Source organism: Ruditapes philippinarum, unplaced genomic scaffold, assembly GCF_026571515.1.
Source record: "Ruditapes philippinarum isolate M1 unplaced genomic scaffold, ASM2657151v2 ctg824_1_1_1_1, whole genome shotgun sequence".
Classification (NCBI taxonomy): domain Eukaryota; kingdom Metazoa; phylum Mollusca; class Bivalvia; order Venerida; family Veneridae; genus Ruditapes; species Ruditapes philippinarum.
In genome coordinates this window covers 127,317-143,956 of record NW_026866171.1, presented here as the reverse complement: position 1 = coordinate 143,956, position 16,640 = coordinate 127,317, and the positions used below count along the sequence as shown (strand labels likewise).

The 16,640-nt window shown below is 30.9% G+C and overlaps 1 protein-coding gene and 2 non-coding genes across 4 annotated transcripts; 2 read left to right on the top strand and 1 right to left on the bottom strand.

Annotated features, from left to right (window-relative positions):
- The first annotated feature begins 1,840 nt into the window (after nt 1-1,840).
- On the top strand, nt 1,841-2,060 carry LOC132731532 (small nucleolar RNA U3). The gene has a single exon (XR_009625904.1). It is a non-coding gene; the product is annotated as a small nucleolar RNA U3 (small nucleolar RNA).
- Nucleotides 2,061-4,156: 2,096 nt separating this feature from the next.
- On the bottom strand, nt 4,157-4,228 carry Trnae-uuc (transfer RNA glutamic acid (anticodon UUC)). Its single transcript has one exon. It is a non-coding gene; the product is annotated as a tRNA-Glu (tRNA).
- An 8,112-nt stretch (nt 4,229-12,340) lies between these two features.
- Nucleotides 12,341-16,242, top strand: LOC132731529 (uncharacterized). Of its 2 annotated transcripts, XM_060717721.1 has the most exons (6): nt 12,341-12,469; nt 13,287-13,396; nt 14,138-14,216; nt 14,771-14,827; nt 15,345-15,523; nt 16,077-16,242. In XM_060717721.1, the coding sequence occupies exons 3-6, from the start codon at nt 14,150-14,152 to the stop codon at nt 16,197-16,199; spliced, it is 426 nt and encodes a 141-aa protein (XP_060573704.1). In that variant the 5' UTR covers nt 12,341-12,469; nt 13,287-13,396; nt 14,138-14,149; the 3' UTR covers nt 16,200-16,242. The 2 variants fall into 2 exon arrangements, with proteins under 2 accessions (XP_060573704.1, XP_060573706.1); XM_060717723.1 differs by lacking the exon at nt 13,287-13,396 and having other exon boundaries at nt 12,351-12,469.
- Nucleotides 16,243-16,640: the final 398 nt, after the last annotated feature.

The following is a 16,640-nucleotide window of genomic DNA, read 5'->3' as shown; positions in this document are numbered from 1 at the left end:
GAACGTATGCATTCATGAAATGCCATTCCACGCTTATTCTGTTTTAGATTCTAAGTCTATGTACATCGAAATAATGTTTTCAAAGCGGTGGGAAACCAGCATTTATAATAATAGATTGAAGCTGCTCATGAATAATTTCTTGAAATGATTTAACATATAAATAAAATCCATGTGAAAGTGTACGATTCTGATGTGACGGGAAATAATAAGCAGAGATCAGTTTGTCATCTGTAAACACAAGAGAAAATGGTTTATCATAGACGCAATGACTTTTTTGCAAGATAAATTTTACATGAAAATTTATGTAAATTATAAAGTTGGTTAAAAGTTACAAACTTTACAATACAGTTAATATATCTAATTAGCTAATACTACCGTTGATGGTCCAGAGGTATGGGTTATCTAAGTAAACCATGCCCATTCCTCGCCAGTGCTTCTCGCATGACCATCATTTTTATACCTTTCCTGAAATTCAATGAGAAATGCGTATTTTCATTTTTCTATTTTCACGGTAAAAATTGTTTTTCACTACAGTAATAATAATATTTTTATATGTTTCATATAAAATTATTATAATTATATAATCATAGCTATAATTATTATGATTATGATTACCTGTATTATATTGGATCGTCGATTACCCACCTCCCTTGATACTTATCATATACACAATGTACACAAAATCCTGCGACACGGCTTCGATTTTCGGCACCAAAACACACTTTTATTTTCATGTTATTTATCAGTACATTAACCAGTGACCAATGCATTATTGCGCCCGGGACCATATTTATTTTAGACTGTCACAAATTTACCTTTTATAAGGTAAAAAATGGGTACAAATTTAAATTAATTTTAGTATAGTCTTTTAACATCTTTTTCAGATGATCGGTGCTTATAGTACATGATAGTAAATTTTATTGTACAAATGTGATGATAGTAATTTGTATGGTACAAATGAAACATATCTGTTTTAAACATGATAAGTTGTTTTATCTACTAACGTATAGAATATCACCACTGACCAATCATCCATGGTCTGACCACAGGTGATATATTTTTAATTAATTTGTGGAATAGTGCCACTTTTTACAACACTCAAGAGATTTATTATCAAAATATCTGATAGCATTAAAAGTCATTTCTTCGTTTATTTTTCTTTTATTGAAGGTCAGTGGGATAATCTAACTTTTATGATTTAAAACGTTCTTATAATCTTGCTTAACTATTATCAGTAGGAACTAACTATCAATTGTATAGGGATAATGATAAGTATAAGTAAATACATGATATAGTCTCTTATAATTCTATTGTAGAATGGTCATATGTACTTTTTATCAATTTTTAATATGTTTTATGTATATATGTATGCATATGAAAGAGACTGAAATAAACTAATAAACTATAATGTACGCCTAAATTAAGCTCTAACCGACGACCCCCAAGGCTAATAAGATTTCATGCTCTACCGATATTGCCATTCATAGATTACAACTAAATACTTAGTACGACACCAATATGTGCATATAAACGGGAGAAAACTCAGTTATCAACTTGACAACATGTGTTTACAAAAGTTATCTGTTCTAATAATTTTGATCTAAAATTTTATCAATTATTTCTTTTTTATTTCGCAAGCAATAAACTTTATTGTTATTGTTCATGTATTTTTGGAATAAGTCATATTAACCTTGATAATGCTTCCATTAAACTTGAATAACATAAAGAATCTGATTTAAAAGTTATGTTTATATTTATGATAAGTTATATTTAAATTCTAAGACGTATGGTGATGATTGAGTCATGTTGTATAAAAATTAAATTTTACATGAAATTTATTAAGACCTTACTCTTAGGGATCATTTCTATAGTAAGTGTCGCCAGGACGTCAGGTTAAACTGACGAGACCCAAAACCACGAGGACGAGAAATAGCACTCTCTTCTGAGCGCGAAGCGGGGCACGAGCTGCTACTGTCATGGTAACTTGGCGAGTGTCATTGATGAACGTTCCTCTCCTCCCTAAGTGGGGAGTTGGAGGAAGAGAGTGCATTCTGAGTGGCTTTCGGGATTTTCAAACTTTACTTGAAAGTGAAGTATTTATAATAACTACTTTTTAAAAGTGTTAAGAAGGAAGATCAAAGTCGAAATTGACTAATGTTAAAGCCGGTGCTAGGGGGCGTGATCCTTCATGTACAGACTCAATCAAACCGAGTCCGCAATTTTCACGTATTTTTGCTGAGGGATCTTTTTTTCTCCAGATATTTGTATTCCTGCCTTTTTCTGCAACATTACAATATCAAAATGTTTTCGACACTATAGTCTCCCCACCGCCCTTAATTGGCCCTTAAGATACATGTATTTACTTACCTTAGATAATTTAACAATACTTGCCAGATTGAGTCGGAAATATAATAGAAAAAAAAACATACTCTCTACACAAAACATTCTTTAATTACACAGGAAAAAGTAAATAAAACAAAAGGAAGTCAAGGGATACCTATGGCTATAAATGTTCATAATGAATCAACATAAATCTATCAGCATTTAAGCTATTATCAGTTTTGACCGTAGTCAGTATCAGTTGATAAACCATAGGCGGCGGACTCCCGATCACCGAGAGTAACACATGTCTTTATATAGCGTTTATTTTTTCAACATTCAATCTCAATAGTTTAATTTATACATATGATTCTAAGAATTGAGAAAAATCATTCCACGTGAATGACAACATGTATAAATGTACGCAAACTTTATACTATGTATGTCGTAAAAACAGTTAGGCAGTTAATTTACTGTATTACTCTGTTTTGATAGGAATAAAGGGGAGTAATAGTAATTAATAAGCGAGCGTGTTCACAAGTAACAGTAGTGCTTAACGCCCGTGCGTAATTGAATGTACTATACATTTTAAGGCCGTTAGGCCGCTATTCCATTTATACGTGATCAGTGGCCCGCGTCCGTCATCCGCACCCGTTACCGATTCGCTAATCAAAGAATACGTTGAATCTCTTCCTTTTGTCCGTTTACCATCCGCTTCCGCGACGGCATCCGCGATGTTTCGCAGGATGAGCGATTTTTACGGACGCGGACAGTCACTGACATGTCTCATCCCTACAAAATGCCTCGAACGAAATCAAATACTTTATCGATTTCGAAAGAAAATACTAAAGAAGTCACCAAAATAGTGTAGGAGAACATATAAGTTTATGATGCAGCAATGACAGATTTAAAAAAAACAACATCTGGTCATCGGTTGCTAAAGAGATGTTATTTGAAACCTAACTGATATTCAATGTTTGGTACATAATTCTTTGACGTTACAACTGTTTTTGGTATTAGAACGAAATTATATCATATTCTACAAATAATTATCCTCTGTTCGCTATACTTCAATTAAAAGTATAGAGAAAATAACGTACCTATGGAATAAAACCCACGGACATGCCCGGACACGGATCACTGACGCGGACCACTGATCACGTATAAATGGAACAACTCTACATATCTCGCAACCGAAAATGCATATATATATATACTAGAGACATATCTACATCTCTGTATATAAATAATTCAAATGATTAGTCAGGAAAGGTTTTTTCGTTGATTGTTTGGATGGTCTGTCTTTTGTTCGTTTGTTTAAAAATTTGATTTGATTTTAACATTTTATAGGGTTTGTTTTGCATTAATGTATGTTCAAAATGAAAAAGAAAATTCGTTAGTGTTTATTATAACTTCTGTAAGGTTTTCGTGTTGAAAAAAAACCACTATAATTATATTGATCGGAATACGAGACTATTTCGTTATCGATGATTTCATTTTGAATATCAAATTTATGTTAAATATCGTTATCACTAACTATCAATTTTCTTAAGGATTAATGTACGTCACTTCCGGTTGGAGGTCGCACCTGCATATCACGGACTTTGTATGGGTTCGTCAGAAAGCAATCTGTATAAATTATCAATGTTAAAGGAACTAATCTTTACAACTCATTCCCCTGAGCCAATCGTGCATATAAATGTAAATGAAATATTTTTATATTTCACAATGGATTACAAAATATGCTTTCAAACTGTACTTCAAATTGTAAAAAAGTGTGTAATGAAAAACACATCTAAGCCGAAAATAAATGTTAATCTGAAACAGGAAAAAAGTGTTCCGGTGCCGGGAATCGAACCCGGGCCGCCTGGGTGAAAACCAGGAATCCTAACCACTAGACCACACCGGAGACTACATTTTATTCGCTATGAAAATTGTGTAGATTAGTATATATTAATAATGATATGTACGTACAGTATGTATGTATAAAAAACAACAATTTTATAACCAGGTCTACATGAGAAAAAAAAAACCAATACAAAAGAAAGCCAACGTTTATAATTGCCGTTACATTATCACAATATTTAATATCCTGCTCATTCTAGTGATAAACTCATACATGTGCATAGAAATTTGAAATTCCTTGTAAAAATACATCAAAACATTTCTTAAATTTCTATTTCTCATTGTTTTTTTATTTTTTTATAAAATTTACTCATTTATTTTGTAAATTTTTAAATCACATTAATATCTAAATGTTCAATCTTCCGTAAAAAATACTCATTTTTACATGAAAAAAAACTGCTTTTTCCTCTTTCAAATGAAATATGAAACATTCTCCCCAGAGTACTGTTAAATACCCCTATTATTTAAAAAATAAATAGAATTTAAATTTTACCCAAATTTAAAACATTGGATCCCTACCCCAAGCGGGAATACATGCCCCCATGCTTTTAAATTATTTTTTTTTTTTTGTATTCCCCAAAGAAACTCAAAAATTTGCAACTCTCTTCCCTCCCAACCCCATTTAAAAGGGAGGGGGGAGACGTTATAAATGACCCCTCGCCAATTTTTCCCATAAAAGGTAAAGCCTCCCCCGGGCTTCGCCTCAGAGAGAAAGTGCTTTTTCCCTTTTCCTGGGGTTTTTTGGGTTCGTCGGGTTTAAACCCCTGACTTTCCTGGGGGACATTTTACTATAGAAATTTGTTTCCCTAAGGGGGTTTAAAAATTTAGTAAAATTTTAATTTTTATACAAAATGTTTCCAACCCCATCACCATCGTTTTAGAATTTTTAAAATTATTTCTAATTAAAATAATTTTTTTAAATCAGTTTTCTTTATGTTATTCAATTTTTAATGGAAGCTTTTATAGGTTAATATTTTTCCTTTAAAATCCAAAAATGCATGGACAATAACAATAAAGTTTATTGCTTGCGAAATAGAAAAGAAATAATTGATAAAATTTTAGATCAAAATTATTAGAACAGATAACTTTTGTTAACACATGTTGTCAAGTTGATAACTGAGTTTTCTCCCGTTTATATGCACATATTGGTGTCGTACTAAGTATTTAGTTGTAATCTATGAATGGCTATATACAAGGGGCAGGACGTGAAGTGGTTGAACACTTGGTTCAAGCGAGCGAATTGGTTGCAAACTTGACAAAATGGCGAAAACGGCGTGATTTTTTGAAACGTATGAACGAATTTTTTGCCAGGCAAGTGGGTTTCTTTGTTTTTTGAAGTTCATTAGTATGTCTATTCCATAATGCAATATATATGCCACACTCGGTTAAAGGTTTCAGCATCCTAGATTCTGTTTTGACGAAGTTATTGAAGATATAAACTGATCATGTAGATATTTTGAAATTTGACATATGACTGTTCTGGCCGGTTTTTCTCCTAATTTATTCAAATTTCGAAGTTTTAAACTGCATTTAACAATAACAAATATGTTTCTGTCAATGCTGTACAAACGGTTTAGTTCGCAAGTCCGAAGATAACGTTCAATACACAAAAAATCTTGTTCAAGCACATTTTGGTTGCAGACTTATACTTCAAGCATTTTTGGTTGCAAACTTATTCTTATTCTATTGAAATCCATAGTAAAACTTAGCAAAAGGATTGTTGAAGGTTATATATATTAACCTATTTTCAATGGCAATTATTGACATTTATGTTCTGTTACTTCTTTTTGTTCTAAATGCTATATATACTTTCTTCTTTTACAACAATTATGCACTTTATGTTTCAATTTACATGGTTCTCAGTTCAATACTATAATCATCAGTAAAAGCCTGCAAACAAAATAATAGCATATAGAAAAATATTTATTGATACTTCAATTCTAAAATATGTCATCATATGTAAAATGCAAATGAAAACTACATACAAAACAAACGTATACATGTGAGAGTACTGTTGTATTTAAGTGAATTATTTTCATCATAAACATAAGGACATGTGCACACATACGATGTTATTCGGCAAAATTTCCAAAGTTTATCAAAACCACAAGAAATTTTAATTTGTTTGTTTCGTATGTTAAGATCAGCAGTTGCTTTAGACTTTAACTTAAAATGTTTTTACAAACCAAAAGTTAAAATGACGTACATGCTTGTTTACAATATTTCGGATTTGATGTACATCATATGTCCATTGGTATTCTAAAGATGATTTTGATTATTAGATCATAATATAAATGATATACGATTGGTTATTTACATTAACTGTTATGTGACAAAACTACTTAAAGTCATTGTTCGAGTTAGGGAATTTGGAAATTTTTTCGATTGGTCAATAATAAGGAACAATTTAAAGAAACATGTGAATAATGACCTTGTGTCAATGTTCATATAGTTTTTATCTACTATATAATCAAATTTATTTCAAATCTCAAAAAAGAACAATAATGAAAGCTGTTTGTTGCTATTTTTTCTTCTTTTCCTTTACAGTTAGTCATGCAAAGATATAAAAAAAAGTCCTAAGACTTTGTAAAAAGAAAAGGAGTATATCGAGGAGAAAAAATGATGAAGATAAACACAACTGAACTTTAATTTAGCATACATTGTATTGTGTTATATATTTATTTGAAAGACCCTGTGTTAGGATATATCTGCACGCATGCACAATTTGTATATATATATTTCTTATTAGATGAACCGGTATAATTGCCATAATATTGCTAATTATTTAAAAAAAAATGATAAGTTATTCCTCGCTAAAAATATGCATGCCTCATTATTGACACAAAAGTTTGCAACCAAAAATGCTTGAAGTATAAGTCTGCAACCAAAATGTGCTTGAACAAGATATTTTTGTGTATTGAACGTTATCTTCGGACTTGCAAACTAAACCATTTGTACAGCATTGACAGAAACATATTTTGTTATTGTTAAATGCAGTTTAAAACTTCGAAATTTGAATAAATTAGGAGAATAACCGGCCAGAACAGATTTTGTAAAAATTTAAAAAAAATTCCCCAATGATAAATTTATATTTTTAAATTAACTTCGTCAAAACCGAATCTGGGGATCAAAAACCTTTAAACCGGTGGGGAAAAAAATTTTGCATTAGGGAAATTAAAATTTTCTAATGAAAAATTTTCAAAAAAAAAGGGGAAACCCAAATTGGGCCTGGCAAAAACTGGTTCCAAGTGTTTTCAAAAAATTAAAACGCCGTTTTTCGAAAATTTTTGTAAATTTTGAAAAACCACCCGCTCCCTTAACCAAGGTGTGAAAACCATTCCCTCCTCCTTTGAAATATCGGTGGGATGAAAATGAAAATCTTATTTAGCCTTGGGGTTTGGCCCCCGGTTAAAAGCTTAAACAAAGGGGGTACTTTGAAAACCCTTTTTTAACCTTAAATAAAAGGTAAATTTTGGACATTTCTAAAAATAAATTGGGGGTCCCGGGCAAATAAATGCTTTGGTCAATGGGTTAAAAAATTTTGGGAAAAAAATTGAAATAAAAAAGGGTTTTAGGTGCCCAAAAACCAAAGGGCCGGTCCCCAGGATTTTGGGGTAAAAGGGGTTGTAATATGATAAGATAAAGGGAGGTGGGTTTTTTCGACGCCCCAATTAAAAAAACCCCGGTAACATAATCATAATCTTATAGCTATGTTTTATATAAATTAAAATAATTTTTATATAAAACATAAAAAAATTTATTGAGTAAAAAATTTAAATTTTTTAAACCGTGAAAATAAAAAATGAAAAAACGCATTTCTCTTGGGAAATTTAAAGGAAGGTAAAAAAAATAGGGAATGTTTGGCGAAAAATGGACTTTGTTTTTTTTAAAAGAAAACCCCAAATTACTCTGGCCCCATCAAAAAGTAGTATTAGAAAATTAGAAAATAAAATACTTTTTTTGGAAAAGTTTGTAACTTTTAACTAACTTTATAATTTACATACATTTTGATGTAAAATTTATCTTGCAAAAAAGTCATTGCGTCTATGATAAACCATTTTCTCTTGTGTTTACAGATGAGAAACTGATCTCTGCTTATTTTTCCCGTCACATCAGAATCGTACACTTTCATATGGATTATATTTATATGTTAAATCATTTCAAAAAAATATTAATGAGCAGCTTCAATCTATTATTATAAATGCTGGTTTCCCACCGCTTTGAAAACATTCTTTCGATTTACATAGACTTAGAATCTAAAACAGAACAAGCGTGGAATGGCATTTCATGAATGCATACGTTCACATGGATAATCAACTGCAAAGTAAATGGTCACTTTTACAATTGTGCCGAGCTCAATCTCATACTTTAAATGCAGTTCTATAAATATAGAATATAAATATAGACATACAACATACAGATCTAATGAATGCATGCACGTATTCGTCACTGCATGGCAGCTTTGACAGAAATAACGGCTTATATTAAGAATCACCTTCTTTCTTAAGATTTATATATTTACCGTAAAATAACGTTATTAAGTAAATACAAACAGAGGGTCCTACATGTGTATAATATTTTAGAAAATGTGAACAAAAACCATAGATCGATGAGAGATCTGGTACTAAATGAACAAAATCTATAAACATAGATCTTTCTCTACGCCAGCCCATATTCATTTTCATGTCAACGGAATCTATTGAGAAAAACAACCGGACACTTTTAGCATTGATTTCCATGCTGTTTATGTACAAATAAATAAACAAATGACATGTATCTATAATATAATCAGCTGCGTACATATACACACGCTCCGTTTATCCTCATTATAAAAATGATTTATATATGCTTAATTCGTACTCATCATTTAAGTACATGTAGATATAAAGCCGTGCTTATTTTGTACTGAAAGGTGAAAAAAAGAAGGTCAAATGTGGAATGGGAATAGTTCAATTGGATAACCCATTACCTCCGGACCTCCCAAGAGTATAGAGAACACAATGACTATATATACTGTATTGTAAAGTTAGTAGCTTTTAACCAACCTTATAATTTACATAAATTTTCATGTAAATTTATCTTGCAAAAAAAGTCCATGCGTCTATAATAAACCATTTTCTCTTGTGTTTACAGATGACAAACTGATCTCTGCTTGTTTTTCCCGTCACATCAGAATCGTACACTTTCATATGGATTTTATTTATATGTTAAATCATTTCAAAAAATTATTAATGAGCAGCTTCAATCTATTATTATAAATGCTGGTTTCCCACCGTTTTGAAAGACAAACATGGAATGCATTTCATGAATGCATACGTACACATGAATAATCGGCTGCAAAGTAAATGGTCACTTTTATAATTGTGCCGAGCTTATTCTCGTACCTTTAATGCAGGCTTATAAATATAGAATATCTATATATATCAACATACAAATCTTGCACATCCGGAAATGCAGGTGTGTATAAATTCAACAGTTCGTGCACACTACGCGCTCAGAAGGGGGCGCTTTTTCTCGTCTTTGTGGTTTAATCTATAAGGTCTTGTCAGTAACTGTTGAATCTGACGTCCTGGAGACAACTACAATAGAATTGACCAATATAAGTGTAAGGTTTCAATTTTTTTCAATTGTTGATTTAATATTCATATCAACATTACTTATATGTAATCACTCATATTAGAAAATTGCTCAATATTTCTCAATATTATAATTATATGGAAAAAAAGTGTAAAAGGAGAAAAGAATGGTAAGCGAGGATGGGAGGAAAACATGACTCTGAATAATTAAAATGCGCCTCTAAAATAAAGTTTGTATTTTGAAGAACTTGTGAATTAGAAAGACAATACATTTTATAATCATGTTTGATAGTTATTATTAGGAAAAGGCAACTATAATATGTTACGTAGTTGATATAATATCAAAGTTTAATCATTAAAGATTCAACTCTTTTATTTTACATGAAAGACACATTTCTTAATTTACCGATCATTAGAACTGCGTATCAGTAAACATGCTCAATCTGAGAGCTATATTTAGAACGCTATATGTGAGCCCGGTATGTCCTTTTCATGAGAAAAGATAGCGGCTGATCTTATGGTAAAATTCTTTTTACAAAAATCTAAACAAATTAGGAATTTAATTTCCCACCCTCCGCAACCCTTTTTCTGCTGTGATTTGTTTTACATTTCAGATGTCAACAACCACCCTACACTTCGTCATGACTGGGACAAATGTTATATGCTGGGCGACGGAGTACTGAAATTGCAGACGATTACTAATAGGAAAGACATTTATTTAGTCAATTGCTTGATTGCAACCGTTGTCAGTGCCCTTGCAACACTCGTCCAAAGGACACCACAAATGTTTGTGTGAAATATCCGACATTACATTACACGTGTAACCGTTGTCGGTGCATATTTATTGTGTTGGTTTGCAATATTTCATATTTGACTACTCCTCTCAGCTGAAATTTAACATAACGTTGTTGTATTTTCTGATCGCGGATCAGGAAATACAATGCTGACATTCAATCTCAGGAACAGCGCTTCCCGACAAACCTAACAACAAGTAGTTCTCAAAACAGCTTAAAGCTAGCGATGTAAAAGAAAGAAATATTTTTATTTTGTTACAAGTATCCAACAAATTACAACGCATTCAAAGTTTAAAGTAGCTTTGGCTTATAGAATGACAATAAATGCATAATCACAAAATACGCGGATGAACCTGACGTCCTGGCGACACTTACTATAGAAATGATTCCTAAGAGTAAGGTCTTAATGATTTCAATGTAAAATATAGTTTATATATAACATGACTAATACAAAAGTACTTGTTTTCAAATATAAATGATATTAATCATAAATGCGACCATGACTTATAAATCTTATTAAAACCGTTTGTTAATTTCAATTACATGTTGTCATCATCAATTTAAGTTTACTTTATAAATAAGTATAACATAATTTGTCTTGTTAAAGATTTGGGAGAATAAATAGAAAATAACCGTAGATTTATATTTCTAATAACATGCAAAGATAACTTTTAGCAAACCAGGTTATCTCCCGTTGATTTAGGAGTACAGGCACACTGGTATGTATACATGTACTATGAATTGTCCTGAAATGTATATTAATTTTCGATAAATTTTCGGTAAATTTCGTAAGATGTACAGTACACAGTAAGATGTGATTAAATTTAATTAGTTTCTCTGAAATAGAACCGACCGTTAACTGACAGTTATAGCGCATTAAGGTAAACTACGGTTTATAATTTCTAAATGGCCTACGTGTCCGCGTATGTCCAAGTATTTTTAAATTATTTTATGACTATTTTCAACATTATTGAAGCTATTGTCTTTTTGTCTGTTGTTCTTTTGTGTTTTAATATGTTTTGCACTTATTTTGGGAAAGTCTATACTCTTTTAAATACCATGGTTTAAGAAAATTATATCTAAAATGCATTCGGATAAAAATCAATTCATTTCAATGCCGTAAAATACAATGCAAAAAACGAGACAAATCAGTGTTTCTAAGTTGTTTAATATCCGAGTAGACTATTTTGCAAGCACTTTGCCATTTCCATTAAAATGTACTTCAAAAATAAAGAATAGGTCTAAAACAATGGCAAAGGTAGGGATCGAGCCACAAACCTCTCATGTATAATGGAATCACTTAACCGACTCTGCTTTTGCGGATAAGACGAGAATCTATATACATTAAGCTAATGTGACTTTTCTTAAACATTAGTTATATACTCCACATACATTAACTCTCGTGAGCTATACGGACAGAACCGAAGTGGGATCGAATACTTTAATGAGTGCTATAATGTATTCATAATTGACAGGTCAATAAAATCAGAATATACTAGTCAAATAAGCTAAATGGTATAGAAAATGATAGAAATGGTCAATTCAATACCCTTTTAATCACTATTTTATATTTAAAAAAATGATTTACAATGTACACAAATGTATATGAAAATGTATTTGTTTTAAGACGTATAAAAATTGAAATGGAAGGAACAGTGAGATAAATTTATCTTTTATATATCGACATGTCAATATTTAAAGTAATTGTGATAAAGATTATAAGTATAGCTTATCTGTAGAAATAAACATATCAACATGAAAAGCATTACGCAAAAGGCACACGTTTGTTGAAAACAGTGTTGGTTTGATTGAAATTTATATAATAGCAAAAATGTTGTAGAAACAGGACATTTCTTCACAGATTATCGCAAATTTGTAAGTTTCATTTTTATAGTTACATTTTTAATGCCGTCCTACATCTTTAGTTTTCGTAATTAATATCCATTTTGTCGGGCAATATAACAATTTAAACAATTTCATTGCGTAAAATACATAGTTGTAGATATATGGCATATTTGTTTATATATTTCTGGCAGTTTTCTATACAATATACATGTTATTTTTTTATACGATAAATTGTTCATATATATATAACATTTACCTTTTAATCGACAAAAGAAAGACTGGGTAGCAAATCAAGAAAAATTCATCTCCAGTTAAAATATTGAGCGGTGAGATAGCTTGATTATATTCCAGATAAATGTAAAATTGTGATTACATGCTGCTTAAATAACATCCATATGGAAACATTAAAGGGCATCCATTTAGTGCGAGACGACTGATTTTTGTTCGATGTGAATCGATGTTTGAACATTTATCAATTTATTTTATTCGCAAAGATTAGACCATTGTTTTGTCATTCGTAGTCGCTTAGTTTTTTTCTCTAGGTGAATTTTTGTCACAAAAACAAATGTTTTACGAAGGACGAAAAGATACCTATTTGCTTAGACAAAACTTCAAGCATATCAAGAAAAGGTTTGGCGAAATAAACGTTTATTTTTATCTTTGTTTATAAAATAGATTTGTGTTAAAACAAACTAAAGTCAGACCACTTACACATCACGATCTCATTTATTGGAGGTCCTTTAACGTTTCCGTACCTCCACGATTAAAATATAGAACTCAGATTACTCAGGAAGTTCTACATCCACATCATTATTCACAAAAGTAAACAAAAATCTTTTTTTTCCAGTATTTGTGTGCGATATTGGGAACAAAAAAGAAGTTACTTACGGAAACTTTCAAATAAACAAGTGAACACGGGTTGGAAATATTTTCCATGAGCAACCATTTATCTTGAAGGTATTACATGTAACCTACTGTTATTTCGTGTTTCACTGTATGAGATTCTATTTTAAGTGCTTACCAGTCCGATTACATTTACAAATGGTTAAAATACCCAGTCAGTTAGAGAAAGAACAGAAAATTCTTACCTATGGCAAGAGCAGATAAATATTCAGGATTCTAATATTATACATAATCTGATCCAGATCAGTTTAAACAGAGTTGGTTTCATACTTTTGAAATATATAAAAAGGTAAAAATTATAAATATGTTAAAGATACAACAGGTCAGAAAAAAGAATGTTAAGTCCTTACTGAGTAAATTTTTTAAAATTACCGTATGGGCAATCACTTGTTTACGATTGAAAGCCCACATGAAGATTGTAAGTGTGGGCTTAGTATCAAAAATACTTTAAGTGGCGTGTTCCATTGATAAAAAGTCAAAGTGTATCCTAAGTAAACTATTGATCCCTGATTTTTCAAAGGTGGAGGAGGAGGGGCCTCTCTAGCACACCTAAGATAAATAAGTTTACAAATGACCCGCTTACGATACCCTTGCCCTTGTTTAGATATTTCATGGTAATCGCGTGCTTTTAATGATATCTTTCTTTACCTTTTTCCCATCTTGAATCTACTGTAATTATTCATAGATGCGCGATTTTAAAAAGGATTACAAAATATAACAAGTCATACACGTTGATAAGATGGTTGGTTATATTTACTTCCGGATTATTAATATGAATAAAATATTTCATTTCAGTTTCAAAGAATTATGATGATCAGAATGGAACAAAAGAAACTCTCAATATGTATGTTCGTGTGCATAATGACACATCAAGGTATGTTTTGAATTTTGAAAACATGACCCAAAACTTGTTTCCAGGTAAGAAGGCCATATTTGAACTCATGAAATTTTGATACATGTAAAAGCGACTTAAATATTGTCGAGGGTCTTTTTGCAATAGTCTCCGGTTATTTTTGTCTGACTTATCTTAATGTAATGTAATATAGGATGGGGAGATAATTATTTGTTTAGAGACATTATCAATCTTATTAGAGAGTAAAATTATATAACAATGAGCGTTTTCCACAAAGTGAATTATCGAATGATCACATTAAGAGAACCATAAGAGATACATGAGTAAGAAACATGTTCATATGATTGCTTACAATTAAAGCAAAACTGTTATTAAGCTTTTAAGATGAAGTGATATTTATTATATCTTACTACGAACAATTCCAATTGACACTAATTTTAGATTATATTTTACAGCATGTTCAAGTATTTCATGAAGGGTGCCATCGATAATAAAATTTAGATTATATTTTATAGCATGTTCCAGTATTTCATGTAGAGTACAATCGACAATGATTTAAGATTATATTTTTACAGCGTATGCCGTATGTGACTTCCAGTCGCCATTTACTATCTCGGAAACAGCACCAATTGGTACATAAATTTTAGTTCTCGTATACGTGCATTTGTATGGTCTAAAATAAACAGTTCAAAATAAGTATATTTGTAAACAGTTATTATACTGACTCAATAAAAAAATCAAAAGGTGTGGCAGATAGAATAATAGATTTATAAGCATGTACATGTTTTCATGATTTTCGATAATGTATTGAAATATTACAATCCACTGTTTGGATGTAACTGAGTTTCCAAGCATTGCTCCGATAAAAATTGTTTTTAGTCTTTTTTGAATTCATTTCATACCGAAGATGCATTCACTTGACATTTGACCACCTTTTCTTGTTCCGATACAATCTTCCACAAATCCGAGCTCTAAATATGATAGTATTATTGATTTTCTTCGCATTCACAGAAACAGAATAAGAAACTAAAAAAACATGTCATTGAAAGGAAAAATGCATGTGAGTAATAACCACTTAAGCATAGCAGCATTCTTAATCATTATTGTGTAAAACATGATTTCACAATAACTAGATCATTAAATTTATAGGCACTGTTATATTTAATACCACCAAACCTCCGGGAACAGCTCCGTCGTTTACCATTAAAAGTCCTACACAAGGAGGTGTCGACGCCGCACTGATGGACCACTTTTCGTTAATTAATAGTTACACAACCTTTAAGCTGATAAATTCAAAAGTCCTAGATCTGGAAGAATTCATGATCTTGGTAAGATATTTTTCCTACTTTACCTTTACTTGACCTTCTTCTTCTTTTTCATCTTCTTCTTCTTCTGAGAATTTAAGCCAAGATGGCTTGTAAGCTCCTCTTATTCTGTATAGTCAAAGATAACTTCAATAAATGTCACTGGTATCAACAATTTATATTCCAGCTCCGGTCAAGTTGAGTTTTAAATGCCAATATGCTTTCACTGATAACAATGTTTTTATTTAAATTATTCCACTGGTCGGTGCATCTAATAGGAAATGAATTGTTCCTTTATACTTAGAAACAAATTACTCGATTATAACAATAGACCTTCATGGCTGATATATTCGACAATTCTATTAAGAATTATTTGTAGTATTGGAATTTTTTAAGAGACTACTTTTCTTTCTTCCTGTTTACTTATGTTTTAAGTGCACACTTTTAGTAAAGATTTTTAAAGTAAATAGAGTTAAAATATCACAGCATTACATTTAAAGCTTATTTTGGAAGAGATGATATGCAAATTATGTATATATGTAATTCATTGCTAAGACACTGTGGCTTTATATTTTAGTATGGAGCGGATATAAGAAATATAGAGTTAATGGTCACATGTGGAGGGACTACTGTGAGTATTCTATTAATATCACTACCTTCATGGATAAAATTCATAAGTAAGTCAAAGGATGACTGTTAAATTGTTCTTTTTATGAGTAGTATCATTTAATCTTAAAATACTAATTATAAGGTGATGGAGATCCGATTGGCAAGTGCCAGGTCATAAAAGTGTTTCGTAATGTTTTCATTGGTTCACTAATTTCTAAAGGTTTACAGTTTCATACTTTAACCATAGTTTAACGATGCTCTTTAAAATCATTTGTTTGATTTACTCTTAACTTATCATATAACTAAACGAGATTTTTAAGATTTTAAGATATATAAAACGGTTTATTTACAATATGATTAAAATAACAAAAAATTGTTCGCATGTACCGCTGTTTCAAAAGATTCTGATAGGTGGCAGTTGATTAAAATGCTTATAGGAACATTGAACTCACTTATAAAGTACAAAATGGTTTGTCAATTTTTGTCCAAAGGTTTCTTGTCTGAAATCTTGCGTTATTTTAATCTTGAACAT

What these genes read in the sequence shown, in the direction of transcription:
- LOC132731529 (XM_060717721.1), top strand. Translation starts at nt 14,150, where the DNA reads ATGATGATCAGAATGGAACAAAAGAAACTCTCAATATGTATGTTCGTG. An exon ending in GTGCATAATGACACATCAAG is followed by an intron (nt 14,217 to 14,770) that starts GTATGTTTTGAA and finishes ATATTTTTACAG; the next exon opens with CGTATGCCGTATGTGACTTC. An exon ending in TGGAAGAATTCATGATCTTG is followed by an intron (nt 15,524 to 16,076) that starts GTAAGATATTTT and finishes TTTATATTTTAG; the next exon opens with TATGGAGCGGATATAAGAAA.